Source organism: Papaver somniferum, chromosome 3 (genome assembly GCF_003573695.1).
Source record: "Papaver somniferum cultivar HN1 chromosome 3, ASM357369v1, whole genome shotgun sequence".
Lineage (NCBI taxonomy): Eukaryota > Viridiplantae > Streptophyta > Magnoliopsida > Ranunculales > Papaveraceae > Papaver > Papaver somniferum.
In genome coordinates, this window is record NC_039360.1 from 54,924,169 (window position 1) to 54,949,342 (window position 25,174).

A 25,174-nucleotide genomic window follows, 5' to 3' on the forward strand; every position below is an offset into this window, starting at 1 on the left:
AGGGACTGGTATACCTTGACAGTTTTATTCCGGCAAAATTTCAGAATCCTTGTTTCTAAATTTTATTACACACTTAATCAAGTACGTAATTGATGAATGCGTCAGGGATTTAAGACTAATTTGACCTCGTCCTTCGTGATGTATATGATTCATAGTTTCACATAATAAAGAGAAAATCGAGTATTTTAGGATTTTTTTTTTTTTTTTTTATAATTGTCATAATGCTCTTAGACACGCTAACTCGTCTCGGTGAAATCTCAGGCATCTCATTAAATTTCTCAGACAAATCTCCTCTCGCTAAAATGAAAATTTCACATCCATCCACGTACCGAAATCATGAATCTCAGTAAAATCTCGGCCTTCTTAGCGGAGACCGACTACATAGGTTACAAGGATGTTGTAAAATACCCGTACGTTTTTTACCCCAAACCGTTAAAGAGTCAAGATGATCATATTTTTGTGATAAACGGTCACAGTTATAACTCTTAAGCGTGTCAAATTTCGTTTTCGAAATATTGATTGAAAGTTTGAAACTGTGGACATTGAAATGACGATCAAATGGGGTACATGAAAAGTACATGTTGAACCCACTTCAACAATTCTCAAAAGAGACACAAAATTTGTTTCAATTTCACCTATGAAACAATCAAATTTACCTCTCCTTTTAAAAAAATAATATATTTTAATCCTTTTCACAAAATGAGTACACGAATTACATGAGAGCGAACAAGGTAGTTGATACATCTAGCTAATTCCATAATTCATTATATTCGAATCAACATACCTAAGAATCCAACGGTCTAATATACCAGTTGAATCCATTATTCATCATAGTAGTAGTATCATTCATGATCATGTTTTTGCAACCACAAGCTTCTCTTCTTTGAAACCCTAATTGATAACATAGACATACCGTTTGTGTCGCCATTGGTGTCACTACTGATGATTTATCAAAAACTTGATAGAGTAACCCTTTTTTCTCTTCTTGATGATGATCATCTTGTTTCTTGGATTCACATTCTTGAGTTGGAAGACTTATAGAAAGATCAAGATTCAAATCTGGAAAATTTAGTTCTTGTTTCCTTTCATTGTAGTTTCTCACATGATGATCACGCTGGAATAATAATTCTTCCGTCGTAGTTCCAGTGCTAGTACTACTATTTGCTTCTTCTGCGTCAGCTTTTACTATCGGGGTAATAATGTTCGCATGATCGCGATCGTAAACGCTATAATTCGAAGAAACATTTGTAGTAGTAGTGATGACGTTGCTGTTCTTGATGGGTTTGTGAGAATTAGGATCAATCCCTCTATTTATAAGCTTCCTTTTAATATGAGTATTCCAGTAGTTTTTTATCTCATTATCTGTTCTTCCCGGTAATCTTCCCGCAATCAATGACCATCTGTAATAATCATCACAAGACAACCAAAAATCAAAAACTATATATCAAAAAACAATATCGAGTATATATATCTCGATCGTTTTCGAAATTGATCAGAATTTTGGTTAGAATTATATACGTACTTGTTACCGAGTAAGCTATGAAGTTTGATAATGATTTCATCTTCTTCTTCAGTGAAATTCCCTCTCTTAAGATCAGGCCTTAAATAATTTATCCAACGAAGTCTACAACTTTTTCCACACCTAAGTAACCCTGCACATTTGTTTAACTAATTAATGAAAAGATCTGATGAATTTAAGCCAAATTGAGTAGTTAGTGAGAGAATTTATATTAATTATAATTACCAGCAGATTTTGGTAGAGATCTCCAGCAGCCTTCACCATGAGTTTTGATATAGTTAATAAGACGTTGATCTTCTTCTTTGGTCCAAGCTCCTTTGTTTGTATGAGCTTTTTCACAACATGGAGAACGACCCATGATTGGTGATGATGATTAAGTACTATTTGCAGACTGCTATATCTAGAGAAGAATAGCTAGCTTTAGAGAGAATGAATGAAGTTATTAGAAGTTGAGACTTGAGAGAAGGAGAGAGATTTGGGAGAGGGAATAGATAGATTGACTACTGGATCTGTTTTTAAGGGGAGACATTTGAGGAAGGGAAGGCAGAAGGGGAGGAGAGTACTATTATTATTAGAGTATTATTGATGACCTGACCGATTGAGTTGGTAAGAAAGAAGAGTAGTTGTTGTTAGTTGTTACACAAAATAATGTTAAAAGTTAGAGATGGATTTGGTTGGTAGCTCAGCTCTACTTTTACGTGGAGTTTGGTTAGTTTTTTTCTTTTCTTTTTTTTTAGAAGCTTCATTTATATTTGGCTTATTTTTTTTGGGTTTTGGGGGTAAAGTGAACTAGTGAAAGGGTTATATTAAAAGGTCCTTTAGTTCTCTTTGGTTACTCAGAAATGGTCCTTTCTTTTGACTTTAAATTTCTAATGTACCTTGCAAGTTTAAAAAATTATGTCAAACTCCTTGGACTTTGGTCAAGCATTTGGTTTGACTTTATTTATTTTCCTTCTTCAAGGTGGGACTTCCCCTTATAAAGGATATTCCTAGAGCTGGGATACACTTCCCGATTTTTTGTCCCGAGGTTTTTGCCGATAGGGCATCTGACCGATAAAAAGAAGCTTCTAAACATTGTAGTAAGTGGGTCCCCGCGTCTGTGTGTTGCGGGATTGAAAATCGGGATTTGTTTTCCGTCAAGGTAGCATTTCCGGTTTTCCTATCTAACATAAAAGGATCCTTGAACAACCATTGGACGGCTTGAAAATCATTAAACACTATTGTATTATGATGAGGTTTATTTAAAGAAGGGATGCTGGTCTGGAAAAGCGCGGAAACACATCATCGTGGACGTTTTCACCAGCAAACCAAGGAAATGTCGTGATCAAATATGCTCTCAGGGGTCCGATGATTGATTTAAAAAAAATGAAGAAGAAGGTAACTAGTCCTACGGAGTATTGTTTAGAGAGAAGGTCGCATACTCGTATCAACAACATCATTTAAAGAGTCGTCACAGTTCAAGAGTCATTTATGAAGTTTCTAACATTTAAGATGATAAGATCTTATCCACCACGATTATTCATAAAACTCTTGATTATGTTAAGCACGTTGAATTAATAGAGCTGGCTGGCCGGTGGGATTTATGTTTGAACGCAATGAACGGATCTATACAAGTTCACTTGCGACATGGGTCCGTTTTACAGCCGAAGGTGAGAGGACTACGTATATTTAATCTCATCCTTTTCTTATTTACTCAATCGGCCGGCAACTCTAACTACAAAGTTGATGAACTTAATGCTAACGAGAGAATAACAATGCAATATCAAAGTTTATGCAGTTGGCAAGGTTTAGCTATAATGCATGTGTACTGGAGATAACGCTTGAATGGGCCAGATCGGATGAGACCCCATGAGGCCATAATGCGATAAATTGCAAAGAAATTCGTATTATTCTCTTACAGTGGTTATTTTTTTATGTAATCCTCCCAGGTCTTGAGGAGCAAGTGGTGGGTGTGGCTTCTTTGTTATAATATCAATGAAGAATCAATTTACAAACTGAAACAACACATGTGTCACATATTCTTTTGATCCGATCGAATACAAATATACAATCTAGTGTATGGGTGTGTATGGCTCTTGTTTCAAAGATGCAAGGGATGGGTCATGTATATATTGCATAAAATGCCATAGCTCAAAAGCAATATAAATATAAACACATTTAGAACATATCTATATTATAAAAAGAAGTGTTGTGTATAGCCTCACAAATTCGATCATCGATTTCGTCATCCCACAGTGCGGATCGATTCGTTATATGTTTTATATAGGCGTTCGTCCAATCGGTGGGTTTCCTGATTTTGCTAAACTACCATAAAATACGTGTATATTTTTGGATACCAATTATTGGTATTTATTTGATTTTGCTAAACTACCATAAGATCCGTTTAGTTGTCTTATTTTTGAATTTCCAAGCACACCGTTACCAACTGGACATAGACCAACGAAAAAATGTTTAATGTTCACGTTCGTCCAAAGGAAGCACACCGTCCGTCTGATCTCTTGGGTTTCCTATATTTTGGACGGACTCAATTATGCCATGGCCTGGTATTAAACTACTAGACATAGACCACTAAATCTTATGGCGACTTAACCTTAATTACGACCTCAACCTAGACACAGTTCTAATATTAGCTCTCCCCGACAAATTAAAAGAAAATACCTAACCTTTAAATTATATCTTTCACATAATTAAAATTAGAAGTGTTTGTTTTTTTTTTCCTTTTTGAAGCAAGATTAATTAGTGTTAGGTTACGTTTAGCCTGTACATACTTAAATATGAGGTTTTGTGTTTTCTTACTCCACAATTTTTTTTATCCCTCTGCATGAAACTTTCACCCGATTCACCGTAACGGTACGGCTCAGGGGTCTGTGTGGATTCACCATAACGGTACGACTCAAGTCAAGGGTCTGTATGGATTGCGTTCCCTCTTCTTTTGTATTAGTGAATATATATAATGTCGATCCACAACTCAATTGAAGACGGATAACCTTATCACCAAATATAAATTTGCAAAAACATTATGGGGTCATGGTCGGGCTTATGATCGCGGTTAATTTGACCCAGCTAATTTGGTCCAACCAATAAAATAACTGGAATTTGTGTAAGGGACCACGACATGGACTGTAAGCCCCGACTAATTAGACTCGACCAACAAAACATCGAGGTTGTAAGTCCTAGTTAACTTATATGCTCAACCAAATCACAATTAATTTAATATTAATGTTGGACTGTGTTTGTCCCAAGATTTTTCAATCCACGGCCGGGGCCTATGGTCCCGGCTACTAAGGTATGACACGACTATCTCAATACATAGATCATCCTTAATCGCGGGTCCACAGGCCTAATCCCTGACTAATATGACCCGACTAACTAATTAAATACAATACCTAATAATTGCATACCGACTAAATTTTTGTGAGAGGATACTGACTAGCCGACCAGACAACAAATAAAAATTTATAAAGGTTGAGCCCCGGCCGTAGGCCGGTAGGCCGGGGTGATACCTAGTTTATATATATATATAGTATCGTTGTTTCTGCAAAAGAGTTCTGATAGTGTGAATAAATAGGAAAATAGGCAATATTTCATAGATCACTAAAGTGTGGATTATAGAGGACATGAAAAGTTTTTTTTTCTTTTTTTTCATTGTAAGTTCAAATGCATTCAAAAGACTAACTTAGGGAATTAGTAACCCTTACATCATTGATAGTAGAGCTTTCTGGATTAGGATGTCCATCCCTTACATTAAATGTATCTACTTCTAAACTTTGCAAAATACAATTAGGTGGATCACTGATCCAATCAACAGAATGTAGGAAAATTTTTGCCAGACATGAAAAGGTTTGGGTAGGGTTAAATAGCTACTAAAAGATTTAGTCAAATATGCCTTTTATTTTTTTATTTTTTTTTAGATAATTAAATTGAATAAATCAGAATTACATATAGTTTTTATATTCTGAAGGAGTAATTGAGTAACCCAATCAGGAATAGTTGTCGACCGATCAAAATTACTGACTTGAGATCTAGCAGATTTTGCAATAGAATCTACAATATGATTCGCATCTCTATGAATATGAGAGCAAAACCAAAAATAAAAATATATCCAAAAAGAACAAGAGCATCATAAATCAGATTATAACTAGTCCATCTGTCTGCTAAATGATTTTCATTTAGCGCATTTACTACATTAACAGAATCTCCTTCTAAGTGAATTCTTCTTTTTCCCGCTTCCTTTGCCAATTAATTATTGTATCCAACAATGCCATGGCTTCCGCTTGTTCCGAGACTATAGCTTTCCCTGACCTTCCTCGCAATCCATTGTAATGTCCTGCAATATTTCTACATATTAGTCTGATTGATTTCAAAAGTTGTTGTAGTAGTAAAGTTCGTTCAAGACTTGTGAAGGTTCGATTTTTAAATTTAATAACAATAAATATACAAATAATGTTAACAAAGTGGGAGAGAGGTACTGGGACTAGGATTCCACCAAATATTCAAACTCATGCGATTCACCTATTTATTCTAAACCATTATAGCTCATTCAACAAGTATTTTGACTCTATTTCTTTGCCTAAGATAGATTCTTAAAATATTAATTGTAAATCTTAAGCATGGCATATCAAAAGAATTAATCCTAAGCATAAACCATCAAACGAAATGACAATTAATTAAGAATTTTTTTTTTATTTTAATTCAATGCAAATAGTCAAATAAAGAATTAAATGAATTTACCGCATGATGAATTTTGGTTTCCTCCGTCGTCCCAGCGTTGGGTTTAGCTCATCATGATGAAAACACGCTCAAAAGATTTATTTATAACTCAAATGGTGTTTACAATGGAGAGAAAAAGAAAAAATGGTGTGGAACTGTAATCTGCGACGCACAAAAGGCGTCACAGAATAAACGATAAATAATAATGGTCACAGATGCAGTATCTCTACGACCCATGCCTATGTGTCGTTCTCACTGTTGGAAAACGACTGTCCTGGCGAGTCTGTTCTTCGTGTTCCTCATATTCATCAGCAGCAGCAGCAGCAGAAACCGAGTTTGGGAAAACTCGAATTTCTTCTTCTCTGGCTCTCCTCAGCCCCCAGACTCTCGACACCCTTCTCTGACTCTCGAGAATCCTTTTTGTACCCAACAGCCTCATAAAATCTTGCTCAAGAACTCCAAATATTCTCCCATTACTCGGCAGTAAACGATATATTTTTCTTTCCTTTTTTTATCTCGATCACTATCTGCAACTGTCAATTACGTGAAAACTATCCCTATTTATCTTTGTCACGCTCCAACAAGTCGTTCAAGTCATTACACATCATCAGAACACGTATAAATTCTTCCAGAACCCGTGGATATCTTCTCCCTATACGTGTTTTCCCTGTTTGCAACTCGTGGATTGCCTAGCCGATTCTAGCTAATTCTGATCGAACCAAAAGACCACAACGTGTTTGCTAGGCCATATCACAACTTCCTACCAAAATTCAGCCATTGAATCTTCCTAGAACACGTTCAAAACTTCGATCAAAACTCTGCCAGTGAAGAAGGAAATTTTCCCGCCAAAAATGAAATTTGAATTTTAGAAGAAGGACACCCTTATCCAGTGGTCGCCCCTTATCCGTTGCTGGAGTCCGAATAACACATTCCCATGGGGTGCCTTTAGTAATTTTTCTGGGGTGCCTTTAGTACTTTATCCTGGGGTGTAAAACACCACTTTTCGAGCCAATTTCGCCGCAAGAGTTTACTTCTCTATAAATACCTACAAAGACATAAAATAACAAAATAAATACAAAATCGAGCACTAACAATACGTACAATTGAGACATATTAGACACATAAATGTGTCTATCAACACCCCCAAACTTATTATTTGCTAGTCCTCGAGCAAAAATAATATGGAAAATAAAATCCTAACTCACTAGGTGTCCCTAGTGACCGAGTTAATCTCGGGAGGGTTTACCAGAGGTGTACCCACAAAACTTTCACTCCAGACCCTAGCTATCTACGCAGAACCTTGGAAAGCACTAAAGAATCTCCTTGGTTGTCATACTCTCATTGACTACAAGAGGAAGTACCCTGATGCGAAATTCCAATTGTTGTACACGAGTTTGCACTCAAGCATACTAAAATTCATATAAAGTGACAGACCTCTACTCAGATAGTTTCTGGACATCATAACCGGAGTCAACCAATCACATGGAAAGATTAAGAAGATGGATAAAGAGAAAAATAGATGATATTGACTAAGGTGAACCTATCCTAATGGACTGAGATACTGGTCTTGGACTAATATCAACACACTGGCATATACAAGGGAACCAGTAGTCGATAATCCTAACTCTAGGTCAACACAACTGGCATATACAAGGGTTCCAGTGGTTGACTTTATTGAATTTATTCCGGTTGGTCTGATGGTCTGGTCTCAATTATTTATTTTTTATTTTTTTTTGATATATCTCAGTCACTCTACTTCACCCTAGTAATGGTAAAAAGGTAAAAAGAAAACGAAGTGATCAGGATTCTTTCGATGTTTCCATCACGAGATATGGCGAAACTACCATGTTTTTTTTAATTCTAACACCTGAGCTTTGTGCTTTTATGAATAGACTCTTTAGATATTTCCATCTAATCAGATTGGTTCCTCAACTCCTATAACCAAGATGTTCCCATCCACTTAGATTGGTTAGTGCAAACCTTAATAGGCATAAATTTCTAGGCTTTGGAGTTTAATAATTGCAACTAAAAAGTTTCTCCCATACGCCCAAACTTAAATATAACATTGTCCTCAATGTTCTAAAAATAATATTAAAAGCATGAACAAGGAGAAACGGTTACCATTTGAAGCAAAAGAGTTAAGGAAAGATATTACCGTGTTGCGCGTGAATGGGTTACCTCCCAAGAAGTGCTAAGTTTAAAGTCTTCAGCCAGACTTAGGAAAGGATTAGTCAACTCGAACCATGAAGTAGCATTCGAAATAACTGTGGGTCTTCAAAACCAAAAAGAGCTGACCAAAGGAAACTGCAATAAACCAAGAAAGTGAACGAGACTAGCATGCCCTTACTTAGTTTCCTGATTAAGAAATTTATATCTAATTGTGGTTCAGGTTCAGGTTCTATGAAAGGGTCTAAATAGAAAATTTTCATTGGCTGCGTTTCTTCATAGGTGGGATCCGAATCATTAGGTCCTAGAGTCTGGAAAAACTCAAATATGATCTTAGAAGCGTACAATAATAACCTAAATAACTGAGGATCCTCTAATTCAATAATATTTGACTTACATAACTGACCACAATGAGAGTAGTGGTCATTTTTAAGAAAATGTGTCGATTCTATTAACCTAAAGTACTTAGGCTTAGTCTCAGAACTTAATAAGTGACACATTTGAAAATCATATGTTCCCACAATTTTAAGAAAAGTTTTTGGTGGGAAAACAAATTCAATCTTGGTATCATAGCCTAGGTTAACCACATCAACCATAGGATGGGTTTTTAACAACTGAGCTTCTTTCTGGACATCATTAGGTTCCGGAAAACGTGTATGAAGATAATCTTGTAAAATGGTTGAGACACGTATGTAAAGTCCCAAGTGAGGGACCTTTATAAGAGTGAAAGCACATGGATGATAACCACCCCTAAACTTAGAATTTTGGGTGTCTCTAGATAGACTAGCTACAATTTCCCTAATTTCTAGATCATCAAAATCCTGAAAATGGTCAATTGCTACTTGTAAATTATACTCAGGTGATGCATCCTCACTCATATTTAAAATCTCTACGAGTTCATGTTCTTCGTCTAAGACTAAGGTTTCTAAATCGCTAGACTCTAATACAATATTCTCACAATAAACTCGTTCCTCTAAACCATTATCGACTTCGTAATCCTCGTCTAAAACGGTGGTATCTCTAGTTAAATCCTCGTCCTTTTGAATAGGTGAATAATTATTAAAATTATTTGGATTTGAACTAGAAATAATATTATCATTATAAATCTCATTGGGAGTAACAGATTCATCATTACTATGCCTATATATTTCTTCATCAACACTATCCTCATCATAATCATCATTGTAATAACATGAAAAAGATCGAACCTCATCAAAACAAGTAGTGTTACTAATTCTAACCTCGTTATCTTGATTATGTGAATAACTATCTTCATTCCCAAGGGTATTATTGGATACACTATATTGGCATTTAAGACTATCCTGAGCAAGTTTTTCCACAATCCTATTTGTACTCTCAGTAAATTGCTTGAGGGACTCTTCTAGAGACATCTTAGTTGACTGCTCTACGAACTCTTCTGGAAGCGGAATATTATAAGTCCCTTTCAAAAATAACTTCTGTGTTGACTCATTAAAACTCTTGAGAGACTCTTCTAAAGAAATAGGAGGATTATTTTGCTCGTATGACCTGTGCGCATGTGGATAGTAATTGGGCTCACCATGGTATGGACTATAACTTTCAAAAGTTTGGCGTTCCCAACCACTATTCACACTATGGTCATAAAAAGGATGATGTCCATATTCAAATTCAGGTCGATACTCATTGTATTGGCTTCTATCATACCAGTTCGACATTCTTAATTGCAAGGGAATTCTACACAATCACAAACAAGGCTGACTCGACCAAATCAAACCTATAGAATCTAGCAAACAAAAAGCATGATGGCTCCACTTAGATTGTTTTCTATACCAGCTTCCATTCCTTCGAAAGGGAATTCGTTACAATTTGAGCACACCCCTCTGGAATCAATCTGAGCTAATGTAAGTTGAATCGAGGCGAGGGAAGCTCAGTGGAGCTTTGATACCCCAAAGCCTCACCAGTATTACAAGGCGGCGCAGTCACGCATTCAACTTACAGAAACCATCAAGAACTTTGAAGTATGCTTAAAAGAGTAACCAATATTTTTCGAAAGATTTTCCTACCAAGCTCGTTACCCTATCGGTCTCGTTCTAATCAAATTTTAAGCTTGGGTTCGCGTTAGGTTTCGTTTTCCTAAGGCGGGCAAGAAGGGAACGGTGATGAAATCCGAACCCTTATCTTATATGGCCAGTTCTTGCCCTTTACTAGGAAATTAAAGCAGCCGGTTCAGTCCTCAACATATAATCACCTTAAGGAAGACAGTAAACCCGCTGACAGGAGATTCGCGGGGTGTTTAGAAGTTTACCTCCCGTACCAGACGGGCGAAGAACCGCTGTAGTCGACTCGGTCCACTGACTTCGGTGTCAATGTGCGAACACGAGGGGCCGAGACAATATTGTAATCGTCGTCCTTCCCTGCAAACAGTTTATATTTAATTTTTATTTTTTTTATATAACCCTTCCGTAGGGTTTAAAATTAAAATAAATTGTCCAAAGTCCAGTCCAATGAAAAGAAATACAAATAATAATAATAATAATTACAAAAAAAAAAATGGAAAGTCTCTTAAAAAACAAAAATTCTCTTTTTTTTTCTCTCTTTTTTCTTTATTTTTTTGCTTTGTCTTTTTTCCTTCTCTTTTAGCTTTAAGCTTTGATTCCAAGGTCTTTAGTATCCAACTTCAAACCTGTAATACAAAGACACAACCAAAGAGACGTAAAAAGAACAAATGGAATAATAAAAAATAATAAAAACCTAAAAATTCTACCTAAGCACAAATCCGCGTCGGCGGCGCCAAAAATTTGATTGATTTCAAAAGTTGTTGTAGTAGTAAAGTTCGTTCAAGCCTTATGAAGGTTCGATTTTTAAATTTAATAACGATAAATATACAAATAATTTTAACAAAGTGGGCGAGAGGTACTGGGACTAGGATTCCACCAAATATTCAAATTCATGCGATTCACCTATTTATTCTAAACCATTATAGCTCATTCAACAAGTATTTTGACTCTATTTCTTTGCCTAAGATAGATTCTTAAAATATTAATTGTAAATCTTAAGCATGGCATATCAAAAGAATTAATCCTAAGAATAAACCATCAAACAAAATGACAATTAACTAAGAATTTTTTTTTTAAATTTTAATTCAATGCAAATAGTCAAATAAAGAATTAAATGAATTTACCGCATGATGAACTTTGGTTTCCTCCGTCGTCCCAGCGTTGGGTTAGCTCATCATGATGAAAACACGCTCAAAAGATTTATTTATAGCTCAAATGGTGTTTACAATGGAGAGAAAAAGAGAAAATGGTGTGAAACTGTAATCTGCGACGCACAAAAGGCGTCACAGAATAAACGATAAATAATAATGGTCACATATGCAGTATCTCTACGACCCACGCCTGTGTGTCGTCTCACTGTTGGAAAACGACTGTCCCGGCGAGTCTGTTCTTCGTGTTCCTCATATTCATCATCATCAGCAGCAGCAGAAACCGAGTTTGGGAAAACTCGAATTTCTTCTTCTCTGGCTCTCCTCAGCCCCCCAGACTCTCGACACCCTTCTCTGACTCTCGAGAATCCTTTTTTATACCCAACAACCTCATAAAATCTTGCTCAATCACTCCAAATATTCTCCCATTACTCGGCAGTAAACGATATATTTTTCTTTCCTTTTTTTATCTCGATCACATATCTGCAGTTGTCAATTACGTGAAAACTATCCCTGTTTATCTTTGTCACGCTCCAACAAATCGTTCAAGTCATTACACATCATCAGAACATGTACAAATTTTTCCAAAACCCGTGGATATCTTCTCCCTATACGTGTTTTCCCTGTTCGCAACTCGTGGATTGCCTAGACGATTCTAGCTAATTCTGATCAAACCAAAAGCCCACAACGTGTTTGCTAGGCCATATCACAACTTCCTACCAAAAATCAGCTATTGAATCTCCCTAGAACACGTTCAAAACTTCGATCAAAATTCTGCCAGTGAAGAAGGAAATTTTCCCGCCAAAAATGAAATTTGAATTTTAGAAGAAGGACACCCCTTATCCAGTGGTCGCCCCTTATCCATTGCTGGAGTCCGAATAACACATTCCCATGGGGTGCCTTTAGTAATTTTCTGGGGTTCCTTTAGTACTTTATCCTGGGGTGTAAAACACTACTTTTCGAGCCAATTTCGCCGCAAGAGCTTATTTCTCTATAAATACCTACAAAGACATAAAATAACAAAATAAATACAAAATCGAGCACTAACAATATGTACAATTGAGACATATTAGACACATAAATGTGTCTATCATAGTCCAACACCAGTAAATTTAGTAGCCAAAACACAAGAATAATCAAAATTAACTTTGTTTATTGTATGTTCAAGGTAATTCCATGTGGGAATAACCATGTTAAAAACATTAGGAGCATCTATATTTGTGACAACAACATTCATCTGGTTACTTAAGTCTAATTTCACCTTCCAGATAGCATTTGCTTCATTGACCTGCACATTTTCAAAAAGCTTAGAACACCTTGATTTCCATATATGCCAGATGACACATCTAACTATTTAAATTAGATTTATATTCACAGAATTATTAACATTGAAGACAGTACAAAGCCATTATGAAAATTATGATTTGCTATAGAGGCATAAGCATGAGCATTCACCCCTAATCATATTCTTCTAGCTACAACACGGTCTACAAATAAATGATGGAGGGATTCAGTTCCATTTTCATATAAAACGCAACTTGTATCTTGATACCTAGTGAATCTAGCAATCATTTCTCTAACAGGGATACAATCATGCAAGCATTTCCAGACTAAATGTTGAATTCTAGGGGGTAATTTACATCTCTAGAAACCTTTCCAGTCCATAGAAAGATTATTCTTAGTTGGATGTCTGCATAAGTGATCATTTAAAATTTGCTTATAAGCTTATTTAACTGAAAATACTTCATTGGAAGTTTGAGCTCATCTCAGCTTATGAACACCATAGAGAGGAATTATAATGTTAGTTATGTTGTTAACAATTGTGTTATCAAATAAAGCATTCAAAGTATCCAAGATTTGGTGTTATGGTCCACTAACTGACTGACATGAGACATAATAGAGGAGACAAAAGCAGGTTTAGGAGGTCCATAAATATTACGGAACCAGTTATGCTTCCAAATGTGAGTAGAATTTCCATCACATATTTTCATATTATAATGTTTCCTGACAATTTCTAATCCTTGACATATACTAGATCAAATCCAGGATCCTTGGGTTGTAAAATCATCAACCAAGGGATTTTTATTTTCAAAATACTTACGCCTAGCAGATTAGCCCATGGGGCATCAGGTTCCTCAATCATTCTCCAAGATAGTTTTGCCAGAAGTGATTTGTTAAGAAATTCAGTTCTTCTAATGTTTAAATCTCTTAATTCTTTAGGTAAAGCCATATCAGCCAAACCTTTCACGTATAAACCTTTACCATTTGGTCGTTTCCCCCACCAAAAATCCCTTTGAATGGAATTTATATCAAAGATTATACTCTGTGGCATTTGGAAAACAACAAGATGATGATTTTCCATGGTCCCAAGAATAGATTGAATCTACCTCTAAATTTATCCACAAGGTTATTGAAAGAATCAACCTTACTCTTTTGGAGGAGCAATGACCCCGAGGTACTTTTCCTGTAAAACCATTTTTATATTTTGCAAGATGTTAGCAATATCAGTTTTAATATTGTTACAAACTTTAATACTAAAATCCATAGCATATTTATTAAAATTAATAGTTTGTCCATAGTACTTACTGAACTGGTCAATTATAGTAGCCAGATTTCTTGCATCTTTATTTACAGCTTTATAAAAATCAAAAAATCATCAACAAAAAATAAATGGACACGATTTAACATGTTTGAACCCATGAATGAGACCAGCATATTCATCTTGTAATTAAAGATCTAGAAAAGCATTTCATCATAAGAATAAACAGATAAGGGGACAGATGGTTTCCCTGTCTCAAACCCATTTGAGGCAAAAATTTACTTGGAGAACCATTGAGAATGATAGATATGGAAACAATAGAGACACATTGTTCTCTCATCTTACACCGGGCATTAGAGAAGCCAAGTGTTTGCAAGTTCTTTATAAGAAAAGACCATTCTACCCTATCGAAAGCTTTAGACATATCTAATTTTATTGCTCTTCCACCATCTTTAGCTTTTGTTTTTCATAGAGTGCAAGACTTCATGAGTTATAACAATGTTATCATGGATTTGTCTACCATCTATAAAAGAAGTCTAAGAAGGAGATATTAATTTAGGAAAACAGTTTTGAGTATAGAAGCTAACAGTCTAGATAGAATTTTATAACTGATATTACACAGACTAATAGACCTAAAATCTACAGACACCTTTAGGACAATTATTCTTAGGAATAAGAGCGATAAAGTTATGATTAATCTATTTTAATAAGTGGAATTAAAAAAAATACTACACCATTTTGACCACATCAGTTCCAACTGTATTCCACGTCATCTGGTAGAAACCAGTTGGGAAACCGTCCGAACCTGGCATGGTCCATGGTTTCATACCAAACACCACCTTTTTTAACTCCATCATTTGTAGGAATAGCAGTTGAAAACATGTTATCAGCATCTGAAATACAAGCATTCACATTATTCAAATAAGAAAATAGATATGGTAGTTTAGTGGTTCTACTCATATCCCAGAAATGCCTCTTAAATTCCTCAGCAATCTCATCTTTATCAGGTAACCAAATACCTAAAATATTTTGAATAGATTCAATTTGAGTTTTTCTTCTCCTAAAGTTAGCCTTTTAGTGAAAATATGCAGTGTTTCTATCATCAAGTTTCCTAACTTCGTCCTTTCTTCTCTGTCTTCAGAAATTTCCTTCAACATCATACCAATACTTCAGACTCCTAGTAAGTTCCTCTATCCTAGTTGAATTATTGGCATTCCTATTCCTAGTTAAACAAGTTAACGGAGCTTCAATGTTTCTTATCTGAGTATTGATATTTCCAAAGTGGTTATAGTTCCAGTCTCGATGTGTTTAGTCTCAAGAAGATCTCTAATGAGAGTGAAAGCATAAGAACCAGACATGCCACAATTCCACCCATTGTTTATAATTTCCGTACAATTAGCATCCCTAAACAAATCTCTATTGACCCTGAAAGGCTTTTTAGTAGAGTTTGTTGTTTTTGATGTGTCAAGAAGAATGAGGCAATGATCTCTACCCATCGCAGTAAGATGGTATAGAGCAGCCTCAGAGAAACTATCTAGCCAACCTAAAGTGGTAGTGGATCTATCCAATCTTTCAAGAATCAGATCACTATTACTCTTATTATTTGTCCAAGTAAAAGGATTACCAATATAGGACATGCTATGCAGATTATTATTCTGAAGAATTGCATTATTTGCATCTAATTCTGAATGAGTAAGAGGGATACCACCTTCTTTTTCATGATTAGATAATATGAAATTTAAATCTCCAAGAACAACCCAAGTATTATGATGCTAGTTTCTAACATCTCTCGGATAGTCACATTGAGCTTTCCTGTCATTATCATTAATGACACTATATATAAAGGTTAGGAGGAATTCATTATTCCTACTATCAAGTTTAATAAGGAAATTTATAATACTTAATTGGGCATCGAAGATTTTGAGATCAATCCCATCTTTCTAAGCGATACAAAGACCACAGACAAACCAACAGGATCAAAGAAGAAAAAATTGGGATACTTGTATCTACAAATCAAATATTACGTTCTTTTAGATTTATTCCTAGTTTTAGAGAGACATATTATATCAGGGTTATGATACTTGACCAACATTTGTAGATGATTCCTAGTCGTCTTATTACCAAAGCCACAAATGTTCCAAGACAATATCTTCATTTTATTTATATAAAAACCAGCAAGCAGTTCTAATGTGTTTAAAAAGTATAAATACTGCAAATTTTTAAAAGACAAGTTCATACTATAATTAAAAAGATAAAAATTATGTTTATGAATGTGAAAAATAGTTACCTTATTCCTTCCAGTAGTGTCACAAAATTGTGGTCCCTTTGATATGGGTCTGTGAGTTGTTGTTGTTTCCAGAGTGACATTCAAACAATTGGAATGATTGGTATGCTCTTTTCCTACATTCAGATTCGAAGCAGCATTGTTTCTCTGCCTCTTTCCAAGTCTCCCTACCTCTTCTGAATTATGTACCTTATTCTCAACTATTAGATTACTAATATCGATCCACAATAACACCATCCTTTGGAGGGACAAATGGAACATGCTTAGTTAAGGTTCTTGAGGATTTTCTAAAAAGTCGTGGACTATTTCTAACCATTATCTTCTGAGTTCTCTGTCTAGTGCTAATCTTCCAAAAAATGTGTGGTTTTTTATGAGCGGCTTCAAGATATTTTTCAGCTTCCTTGCAAGCCTCCTTCAACTGATTTATGATATAACAATGAGGACAAATCTTGTGTGGTTATTTTTCATAGAAGTACCTGATCCACTTGTTATCCATGAAGCCGTAATTTTCATGACCCGTCTCCTTAAAGGGTTGTTAAATTGATTTTAACACAAACTTTGACCGGGACTCCATCTTCCGGGTTAGCATTAGGAGGATAGATTGCTTGAACTTCTCTCATGAGCTTTCCCATCTCTTCAACAACTTTGATATTCATATGTTCCTGAAGCAGATTTGAAAACACTTGGGGTACCAAAATACACCACCAATGTTTTTGTAGGCAATCTGTATGGACAAACTCCATACAACTCCCAGAGTTAAAACTCAATCAAGGAAGTTGTCTACAGCTATATGTCAATCTCTCTTGTGATTAGAACGTTTACAGAATTGAATCTGCGAACCTAATCTCAAAGAGATTCTTGGACGGTACCAAAGACCAATATCCAAGGATCAATCAAGTCGTATCCAACAAAAATAGGTCGGATGTATCTACTTTGTTTGATCAACGCACAACCTGTGATATTTCAATTATAAAGATAAACACATATAATGCGGAAAAATAAATAACACAAACACCAGAAACTTTGTTAACGAGCAAAACACAAATGTATAAAAACCCCGGGACCTTGTCCAGATTGAACACCAAACTGTATTAAGCCGCTAAAAATACTATCCTACTACCAATTAACATCGATCTGGAATGTAGTTGAGCCCGAACTCAGTCTCCCACTGATTCAGGTACAGTCGCGCTCCATACGCCTCTTGAATCCTAGCAGGACTCCGCACAATTGATTCCCTTATATGATGTCACACCAGCTAAGAGTTTCTTTAACTCAATTGAAGACATCAAAATAAGTCTGCCTCCCGCAGATTAATTCTATATAATTGATTTCCTGATTTACGATCGAAACAGATCATTAGATCAAACGTAAGATCCAGGTGATAGAAATAGATAGCAACTCGACAAAAGTCTGGCTATCTTCAAAATCCGGACTTATGCAACCCGAAGTGCAGCCTAGATTATTGTTCACCTCACAAGTATAAAACTTGTGGAATCACAAAGTTTGAGATAAAGAGAACTTTGTGATTCCTATCTAGCTTGTTCAAGTGATAAATCAAAAATCAAACAAGATCATAATATTCAAGTTATCTAGATAAACGATAACTGTAACTGGATTCACGAATCCCAATGAAGTCTTTGATAGTCGCTAAGCCCTAAAAGGGTTTCTGGATAAGACGACTCTACATAAAACTAAGACACACCAAAAAGTAGTGTCAGGATTCAAAGATCCAGTTGCCACGAGTTCCCCGTATATAGACTTCAAAGCCTAGGTTGCGTTAGATTTAAGGTAAGATAGCTTTAGAACCAAGCAAACAATGTTCAACGTTAGATGAAAGCTTTGAATCTTATTCATATAAACAAGATATACAGTTTGGTTAGGTAAACCGTAACTGAACCATGTACAGAGACTATGTCTAACATGGTTAGTCGAAACTAGATGGTTTGAACTTAAAAGCTTAACACTCATTTCCATGAACACAAAGACATTGATCTTGAGTCACAATCATGTGATCAAATGAGTATAGTGTTAATTAGAGAATTCATCAAATGCAAATTATCTCAGAGAAATAATTTAATCACAATTGAATCATAATCGACATAGTTGGTAAATGCACAAAGTACAAATACTTGAGTAGTTCGTGAATCGGCTGAGTCAAGGTACGCGGACCGGTTTGCAAACTTTACAAGGAAACCCGAGTTTCGAAGTTGGCATAACTTTTTCAGTTCACGTACCGGTTTGCAAACTTAGGTGCAACACTAAGTTTCAGAGTCGACATAACTTTTTAATTTCAGGTACCGGTTTGCAAACTTAAGACCTTTACCGGTTCCGGAGTTCACATAACCTTTTTCAGTTCGCGTACCAGTTTGGATACTAAACTGGTTCTAGAACATAGAACTGTATTGGATCGCATACTGGTTTGGATACTTTAACCCGGTTCGCTTACCACAGTTCTAAAATGGTTTGTATACGAAAATAGATACCTATTTAGATCACGAAACAAACAGATTTTCCCATCATGTGCATATGAGTATGCGTATCTCACAAATCTGAAAGTCGATATATAGCTACTCCGCTACACGTAATACGGCTTCAGACAAATAACAATTTTCCCAGTTTGTAAGACTGATAATACTGTCTTGTATTCCGAATTTAATAGTTTTATATTTCTCTATGTCACTTCGAAACATTCCTGAATATCATCAATGACAAATATCACTCTTCGAGACTATTTTCGAATGATAAACTTGAATCAAGAAGTGGTTCCGAACAATAAAACGTTCTCCACCAAATTTGATCAAGTATGAACAAATGTTCATTAAGCTTAGTCATTATATTTCGAGAAACTCGTAAACTAAATAATTAGTTCTCGACTCGAAATTCTTGTCTATGCAAGCTAGTCTAAAGGCTAGCTTAGTATTGTTGTGAGTTTTAGAAAAGTGTTTTTTTTGTTGTGTTGTGTTGTGTTGTGTTGTGTTGTGTTGTGTTGTGTTGTGTTGTGTTGTGCATTGCTTTGCTGTGGAACTAAATCGGCATGACGTTTGGTAAACTATAATTTTAAAAAGCAATGTGCAATTAACAAGTTGTAAATTCTGTTTGGTAAACTGGTATTTTAAAGTGTTGGTGATGTAGTTAATGACGACAATAGGCATACTTCAAAAGTTAATTTAAATACAATTTTATTATAATAAATTATATTTCTAATTTTAATATATTTAATAAAATATAAGTAATACTTTATTTATTTTTTATAGTTTTTTTAATTATTTACTAAAGAATTTTATGATTTATATTTAATTCATATTATTATTTTAATAATTATTATAGTAATATAAAATGAAAATTGAAAAAATAGAGAAATAAAATAAAAGTTCGAAACATAATTTTAAGTGTACAATGTTCTAGGGTAAAACTTGTCTTTATAATAAATAACAAGGTTAAAATAGAGAATCAATTAATCGAATTATGTGCGTCTACAACTTCTGCTTTTCCAGCTTTTAAAAGCTAGTGCTTAGTAACTTTTAAGAGCATGCCTAAAATGAAAGTGCTTCTCCCCAAAAGAACTTTGAAAAAAAAATTACCAAACACAATTTTTGGTAAAAGTTTGTTACAATTTTGTTACAAAGTGCTTTTGGTTGATAAAAAGTAATCCTAAATATGGCTTAATTAGTTATGAGACAAACGTCTCAAGGATAAAAAGGTGAATATAACTTGAGAAATAGGTGGTTCAGTCTTTACTTACCTTTTGTTAATGAAATTCTCCAAAAGCTTCGGTTGATCTTCGCCTTCAAACGGTAGAACGCAAATGATGACTGGTTCGTTTCTCAACTACTTCTATCCTACACCGAGACTTAACTAATTGTAGACTACAAAGCAAGTTACAGTTTTGACAACTAAATTTGACAACAAACTTGATATAGAAACACTTGTGAGTTCGACCGAGCAATGCTCTAACAAGATTCTTCAGTTGTATCCAAAACCATGGAGTAGTGATGGTAATATGATGATTTTGCATGTCTATAATCCTTTTACTTTAACTTGTTCTTTTGTCTCTCTTATTAACTTTTTTTTTTGCTAAATCACATTTTTTATTGATTGAAAGATTAAAATGTCAACTTACAGGACTGACCCAATAAAGTACATACTCAATAATAAAAATACAGGGCATACTCAAATAAAAATGAAAAAGACAGTACTGGCCCAATAATAACAACAAAGCCCATAGACTAAAATGTCAACTTACTCCTTTACAATGCAAAGAGCTAATCACACATTCAAAATCAGAGACCTAATGATTGAACATACTTTAACTCATCTCGTAATTTGAAAAAAAAATCCATTACCTGAGTAACATATGTTTGCTTCCAACTAATTCCATTCATTCTATAACCTCCTTCATGCACCAACTGCAAAATTCTGCTCTTAAAGCCATTCAGATTAGGTTTCTTCTCATCAAATAACTTTGCATTCTTCTGAAACCATAATTATTTCATGGTTTCACAGGCTATTGTCATCCATATTTTCCTAACCATTGGACTTTTGTTCTTCGCTGCTTTACAGACTTATTCAAATGATGTTGGATTTGCAAAACAAAAAAACTCTGCTCATGCTATCCTTTCCAATCCCATACTGCAACACTGAATTTATATTCCCACAGTGTGTGATTCATGATATCATGTTATTCAAAACATATACAGCAAACATAAACCATTTCATATCCTCTACTTCTCATTATCTCATCATCAACATACACTGCTTGTTGTAATTTCCAGATATTACTAGATATGCAAGGATGAAGAAAATTCTGCCAGATATACTTTGGCCAAGGAAAAACAACTTCTCTATCTCTTATTTTTTCAACTGCAACATCTGTGGAAAATTTACCACCTTTTCCAACAATCCACACTCTCTGATCAATCCCACCACTTATTACTGGAAAATTTCCTATAGGAATAAGTTGTTGTAGTTCAGCTGGAATACACCATCTACCTTCATTCAATAAAGCTTGTATTCATTTCAATGTTTTCTTTAACATAACCTGTGAAGCCTATTTCATTAATCAATGAGTTTCCACCACACCAAGTATCAAACCAAACAAAAATCTTTGATCCATCTCCCACATTCCACCTTATATCCTCTTTTAAAGCATTTCAAGCCCATTTTAATCCTTTCCAAACTGAATATTGTTTCCAATTAATAGTCTATTGCCCATTTCTGTCTTTAAATTTTGTGGAGAAAAACAAAGCCCATTCTTCATCTGAATTTAGTATTTTCCACATCATTTTCATTAATAAGGATATGTTAATGACTTCCAATCTTTTGATACCAAAACCACCTTCTTCATAAGGTGTACAAACTCTCCTCCAAGAGATTGTCTTAAATTTTCTAACTTCACCATCACTAGTCCACAAAAATTCCTAATTATCTTTTCACACACCTTAATTACAGATAAAGGCCATTTGTAGACTGACATATAATAAATGGGAACACTGCAAAGTACATATTTTACTAGAACCAATCTATCTTGAAATGAGAGCAATCTCCCCTTCCATGCTGCCAACTTATTCTGAAGTAATTCAACTATGGCCTATACCATTGCAGTAGTAATTTTACCTGGAGCCAGATACACAACCAAATACTTATCTGGAAATTTAGCAATTTCCATATTTACAAGCTCACTAATCATTTTTTTCCTCTGTTGTGAAGTTCCATCCACAAAGAGTTTTCTTTTGACTTTGTTAATGACTTGACCAGAACAAACTTGATAAGTAACAAGAAGCTTGAGTAAATTTATGAGATTCTTTTTACCTCCATCACTAAAAATGAAAACATCATCGGCAAAAAAATGAATGTGTAGGATGTATACCTTTTTTTGTTACCATTGGCTGTATCTCTCCCCTTTCCACCAAAGCTAAAATGCTTCTGCTTAGAACATCTTTCATAATCACAAAATTTTTTTGAAGATAAGGGATCTCCCTGTCTCAATCATCTTTCTACTGAAAAAAGCCACATGGACCCCCATTAACCAGAATAGATATTCTTGTTGATTTGAACAATGTAATTAACCACCCACACCAATCAGTAGAGAAACCATATTGCTTTAAAACCTTAATCAAGAATTCCCAACTGACTGTATCATAAGCTTGAGAAATATATAGCTTGATACCAACATTTCCTCCCCTCCTTTTAAATTTCATTTCATTTACTAGCTCAGATGCTAGTAGAACTTGTTCATGTATGTTTCTGCCTTTTACATAGGCAACTTGTTGAGGTGATATCAACTTCTTCATTAACTCACTCATTCTTTTAGTGATTAATTCTGTGAATATTTTAAAGATCACATTACTTAATCCTATTGGTCTGAAATGATTAGAAGATTTAGCACCTTGTGTCTTAGGTAGTAAGAATAAGAAACTTGAATTCATTCCTTTCGGTATAAATTTTTTTCCTCCAGCAGAATTGAATAGCAACAACCAAATCATGTTTGATTATCTCCCAACAACTTCTATAAAATATGCCTGAAAAACCATCTGGACCAGGAGCACTTTCTGGATCCATTTCAAAAATTATTTCCTCAATCTCTTATGCTTCAGGAATGACATCCAACATTCTTTGATCTTCTTCATTTAATAACTTTTGGTATTACTTCCAATAACTTATCAGCTTCTGCCACAGGTGCAAACTCAAATTTCTTTTAAAAAATGATGAATACCAAATGTTTAGCAATTTTTTTCTTGATCTGCAATTACATTACCATCATTATCTTCTAGTTCACTAATCATGTTTCTTGAATTTATAATCTTCATATTTGTATGAAAGAAACTTGTATTAGATGCCCGTTATTCAATCCACTTAACTCTGGACTTTTGCTTCAATAATGTGTTTGATTGAACCTCCCTACTGTCATGTTCATTTTGAGTTGTTACCAACTCAGTAAGAGACTCTTCATCAAATGGATTGTTATCATATACTTTTGTTGCCAACTTCACTCTTTCTTCAGCTTCTTTTATCATAACTTGAACATCCCCAAAAACCTTCCAATTCCATTCATTTAACACCTTTTTTAATTCCTTCAATTTTCGTAAAAAATGAAAAGCAGGATCACCAACAATTGTCTTTGCCCAGCATTCAGAAACTACTTGCATAAAATTAGGATGACTAATCCACATTTTTTGAAATTTCCTAGGAATATTTTTTGGCTTAGGAATGCTAGCACATCCACCTAACAAAGGAGCATGATCAGAAACAATCCTCATACCAACCTTGTAACCCCAATCACCATACAATTGTAACCATTGCTGATTGAATACTACTCTATCTAAATTGCACAAAATTCTCTTACTACCTTGTTGACAATTTGACCATGAGTATTGAAGACCATTTTTTGGAGCAGGAAGAAGTTCACACTTATTGAGACAGTCACTGAATTCCAACATTGCATTTCTATTAGGAAGCCTACCACCAACTTTTTTTCTTGAGAAATTACTGCGTTAAAATCCCCAAGTATTATCCATGGCTTGTTAAGATCACTAATTAGCTGCATTTCAAACTACAAAAATCTTCTTTGAACAACCTTGACATGTGCATGAACACCTGACACTAATACATCACCAACACAGACTGTAATCATTTGACTAGAAACTGATATGACTTGTGGCTGAGATATACTTTTGTTCCAGAACAACCAAATATTTCCTTTTCTACCTTGACAAGAATTATGAATTACCATTTTTTCCATACCTGGAAGATTCAATTTCTGACAAAAAGAAGCACTGCAAACTACCTTTTGGTTCAGATATCCAAACTAATTAAGGACTAAATTGATTAACTAAAGACCAAAGTTTATCCTGAGCCCTTAATCTTCTTAGGCCCCTGATATTCCAAAATATTATTGTTAGAGCACTGCTCGGTCAAACTCGCATGTGTTGCTATCTCAAGCATGTTTGTCAATGTTAGTGATCAAAACTATAAGTCTTGATTTCTAGTCTCTTATAGCTAAGTCTCAGACTAGGATAGTAAGTGTAGTTGAGCTCAAGGAATTCATGGAGATTCATCATACAAGTAGAAGATCTACTCAAGGAACCGGTGGAACTTCTCGACAAAAAGGTATGTGGAGACTTGAACTTATTTGTCACTCAAAAGTCTATCTATTCTATCTCCTACTCTTTGAGACAAAAGTCGTATGTTATATATATAGACTAGACCATACACATTTGGTATTTCGAGCCGAGTATACCTCGCCTATCTATATCTCGAAATATGTGTTTGTAGGCTTTTTGCTTCAACCAAGTTTATCTTTACCTAGTGACGAAAGTCATGAATGTTTCAATCACTTTGAAAATTGCTTTGACGAGAAATAGTGTAACAACTGTATAACGTCCTCTAAGAATGTTTCAATGATTGGAATGAGAGTTTAGATTACATAACCAATGGATTCCTTGAACCGATGATAAGTGCTTAATTTACATGTTTAGAGTGTCAATTTTGTACTGGTTTTAGTTATATTTCTTGCATGTTACCTTGTATTATGATTGTTTTCTAGTTTATGTCTTTTATTAGATGAATCATCCAAAAGAAGTGGAAATAGCTACAACAGTGAAGTCACAAGTGAAGAAGGGCCAAAGACCCAGTGGAACTCGTTTAAATGGAGGATTTCTAGTAATCATTTCTTAGAGGACGAGAAGACAAAGTCAATGGCGAAAGTACGAAGTCATTCTGAGTTCGTATCAAGAAGTTATGAGCAAAATAAGAACTTGGAAAACTAAAAGGGCA

At 34.8% G+C, this 25,174-nt stretch overlaps 1 protein-coding gene across 1 annotated transcript; it reads right to left on the reverse strand.

The window, feature by feature from the left end:
* Positions 1-492: 492 nt before the first annotated feature.
* LOC113356185 (myb-related protein 308-like) lies at positions 493-2,121 on the reverse strand. The gene is made up of 3 exons (XM_026599238.1): positions 1,745-2,121; positions 1,523-1,652; positions 493-1,400 (listed from the first exon to the last, which is right to left on the reverse strand). The coding sequence occupies exons 1-3, from the start codon at positions 1,875-1,877 to the stop codon at positions 785-787; spliced, it is 879 nt and encodes a 292-aa protein (XP_026455023.1). The 5' UTR covers positions 1,878-2,121; the 3' UTR covers positions 493-784.
* Between the last annotated feature and the right edge of the window lie 23,053 nt (positions 2,122-25,174).

Excerpts from the sequence above, each read along its gene's own strand:
- LOC113356185 (XM_026599238.1), bottom strand. The coding sequence starts at position 1,877 with ATGGGTCGTTCTCCATGTTGTGAAAAAGCTCATACAAACAAAGGAGCT. Across the intron at positions 1,653-1,744 it reads ATCTCTACCAAAATCTGCTG|GGTTACTTAGGTGTGGAAAA; the intron begins GTAATTATAATT and ends ACAAATGTGCAG. Across the intron at positions 1,401-1,522 it reads CATAGCTTACTCGGTAACAA|ATGGTCATTGATTGCGGGAA; the intron begins GTACGTATATAA and ends TGATTATTACAG.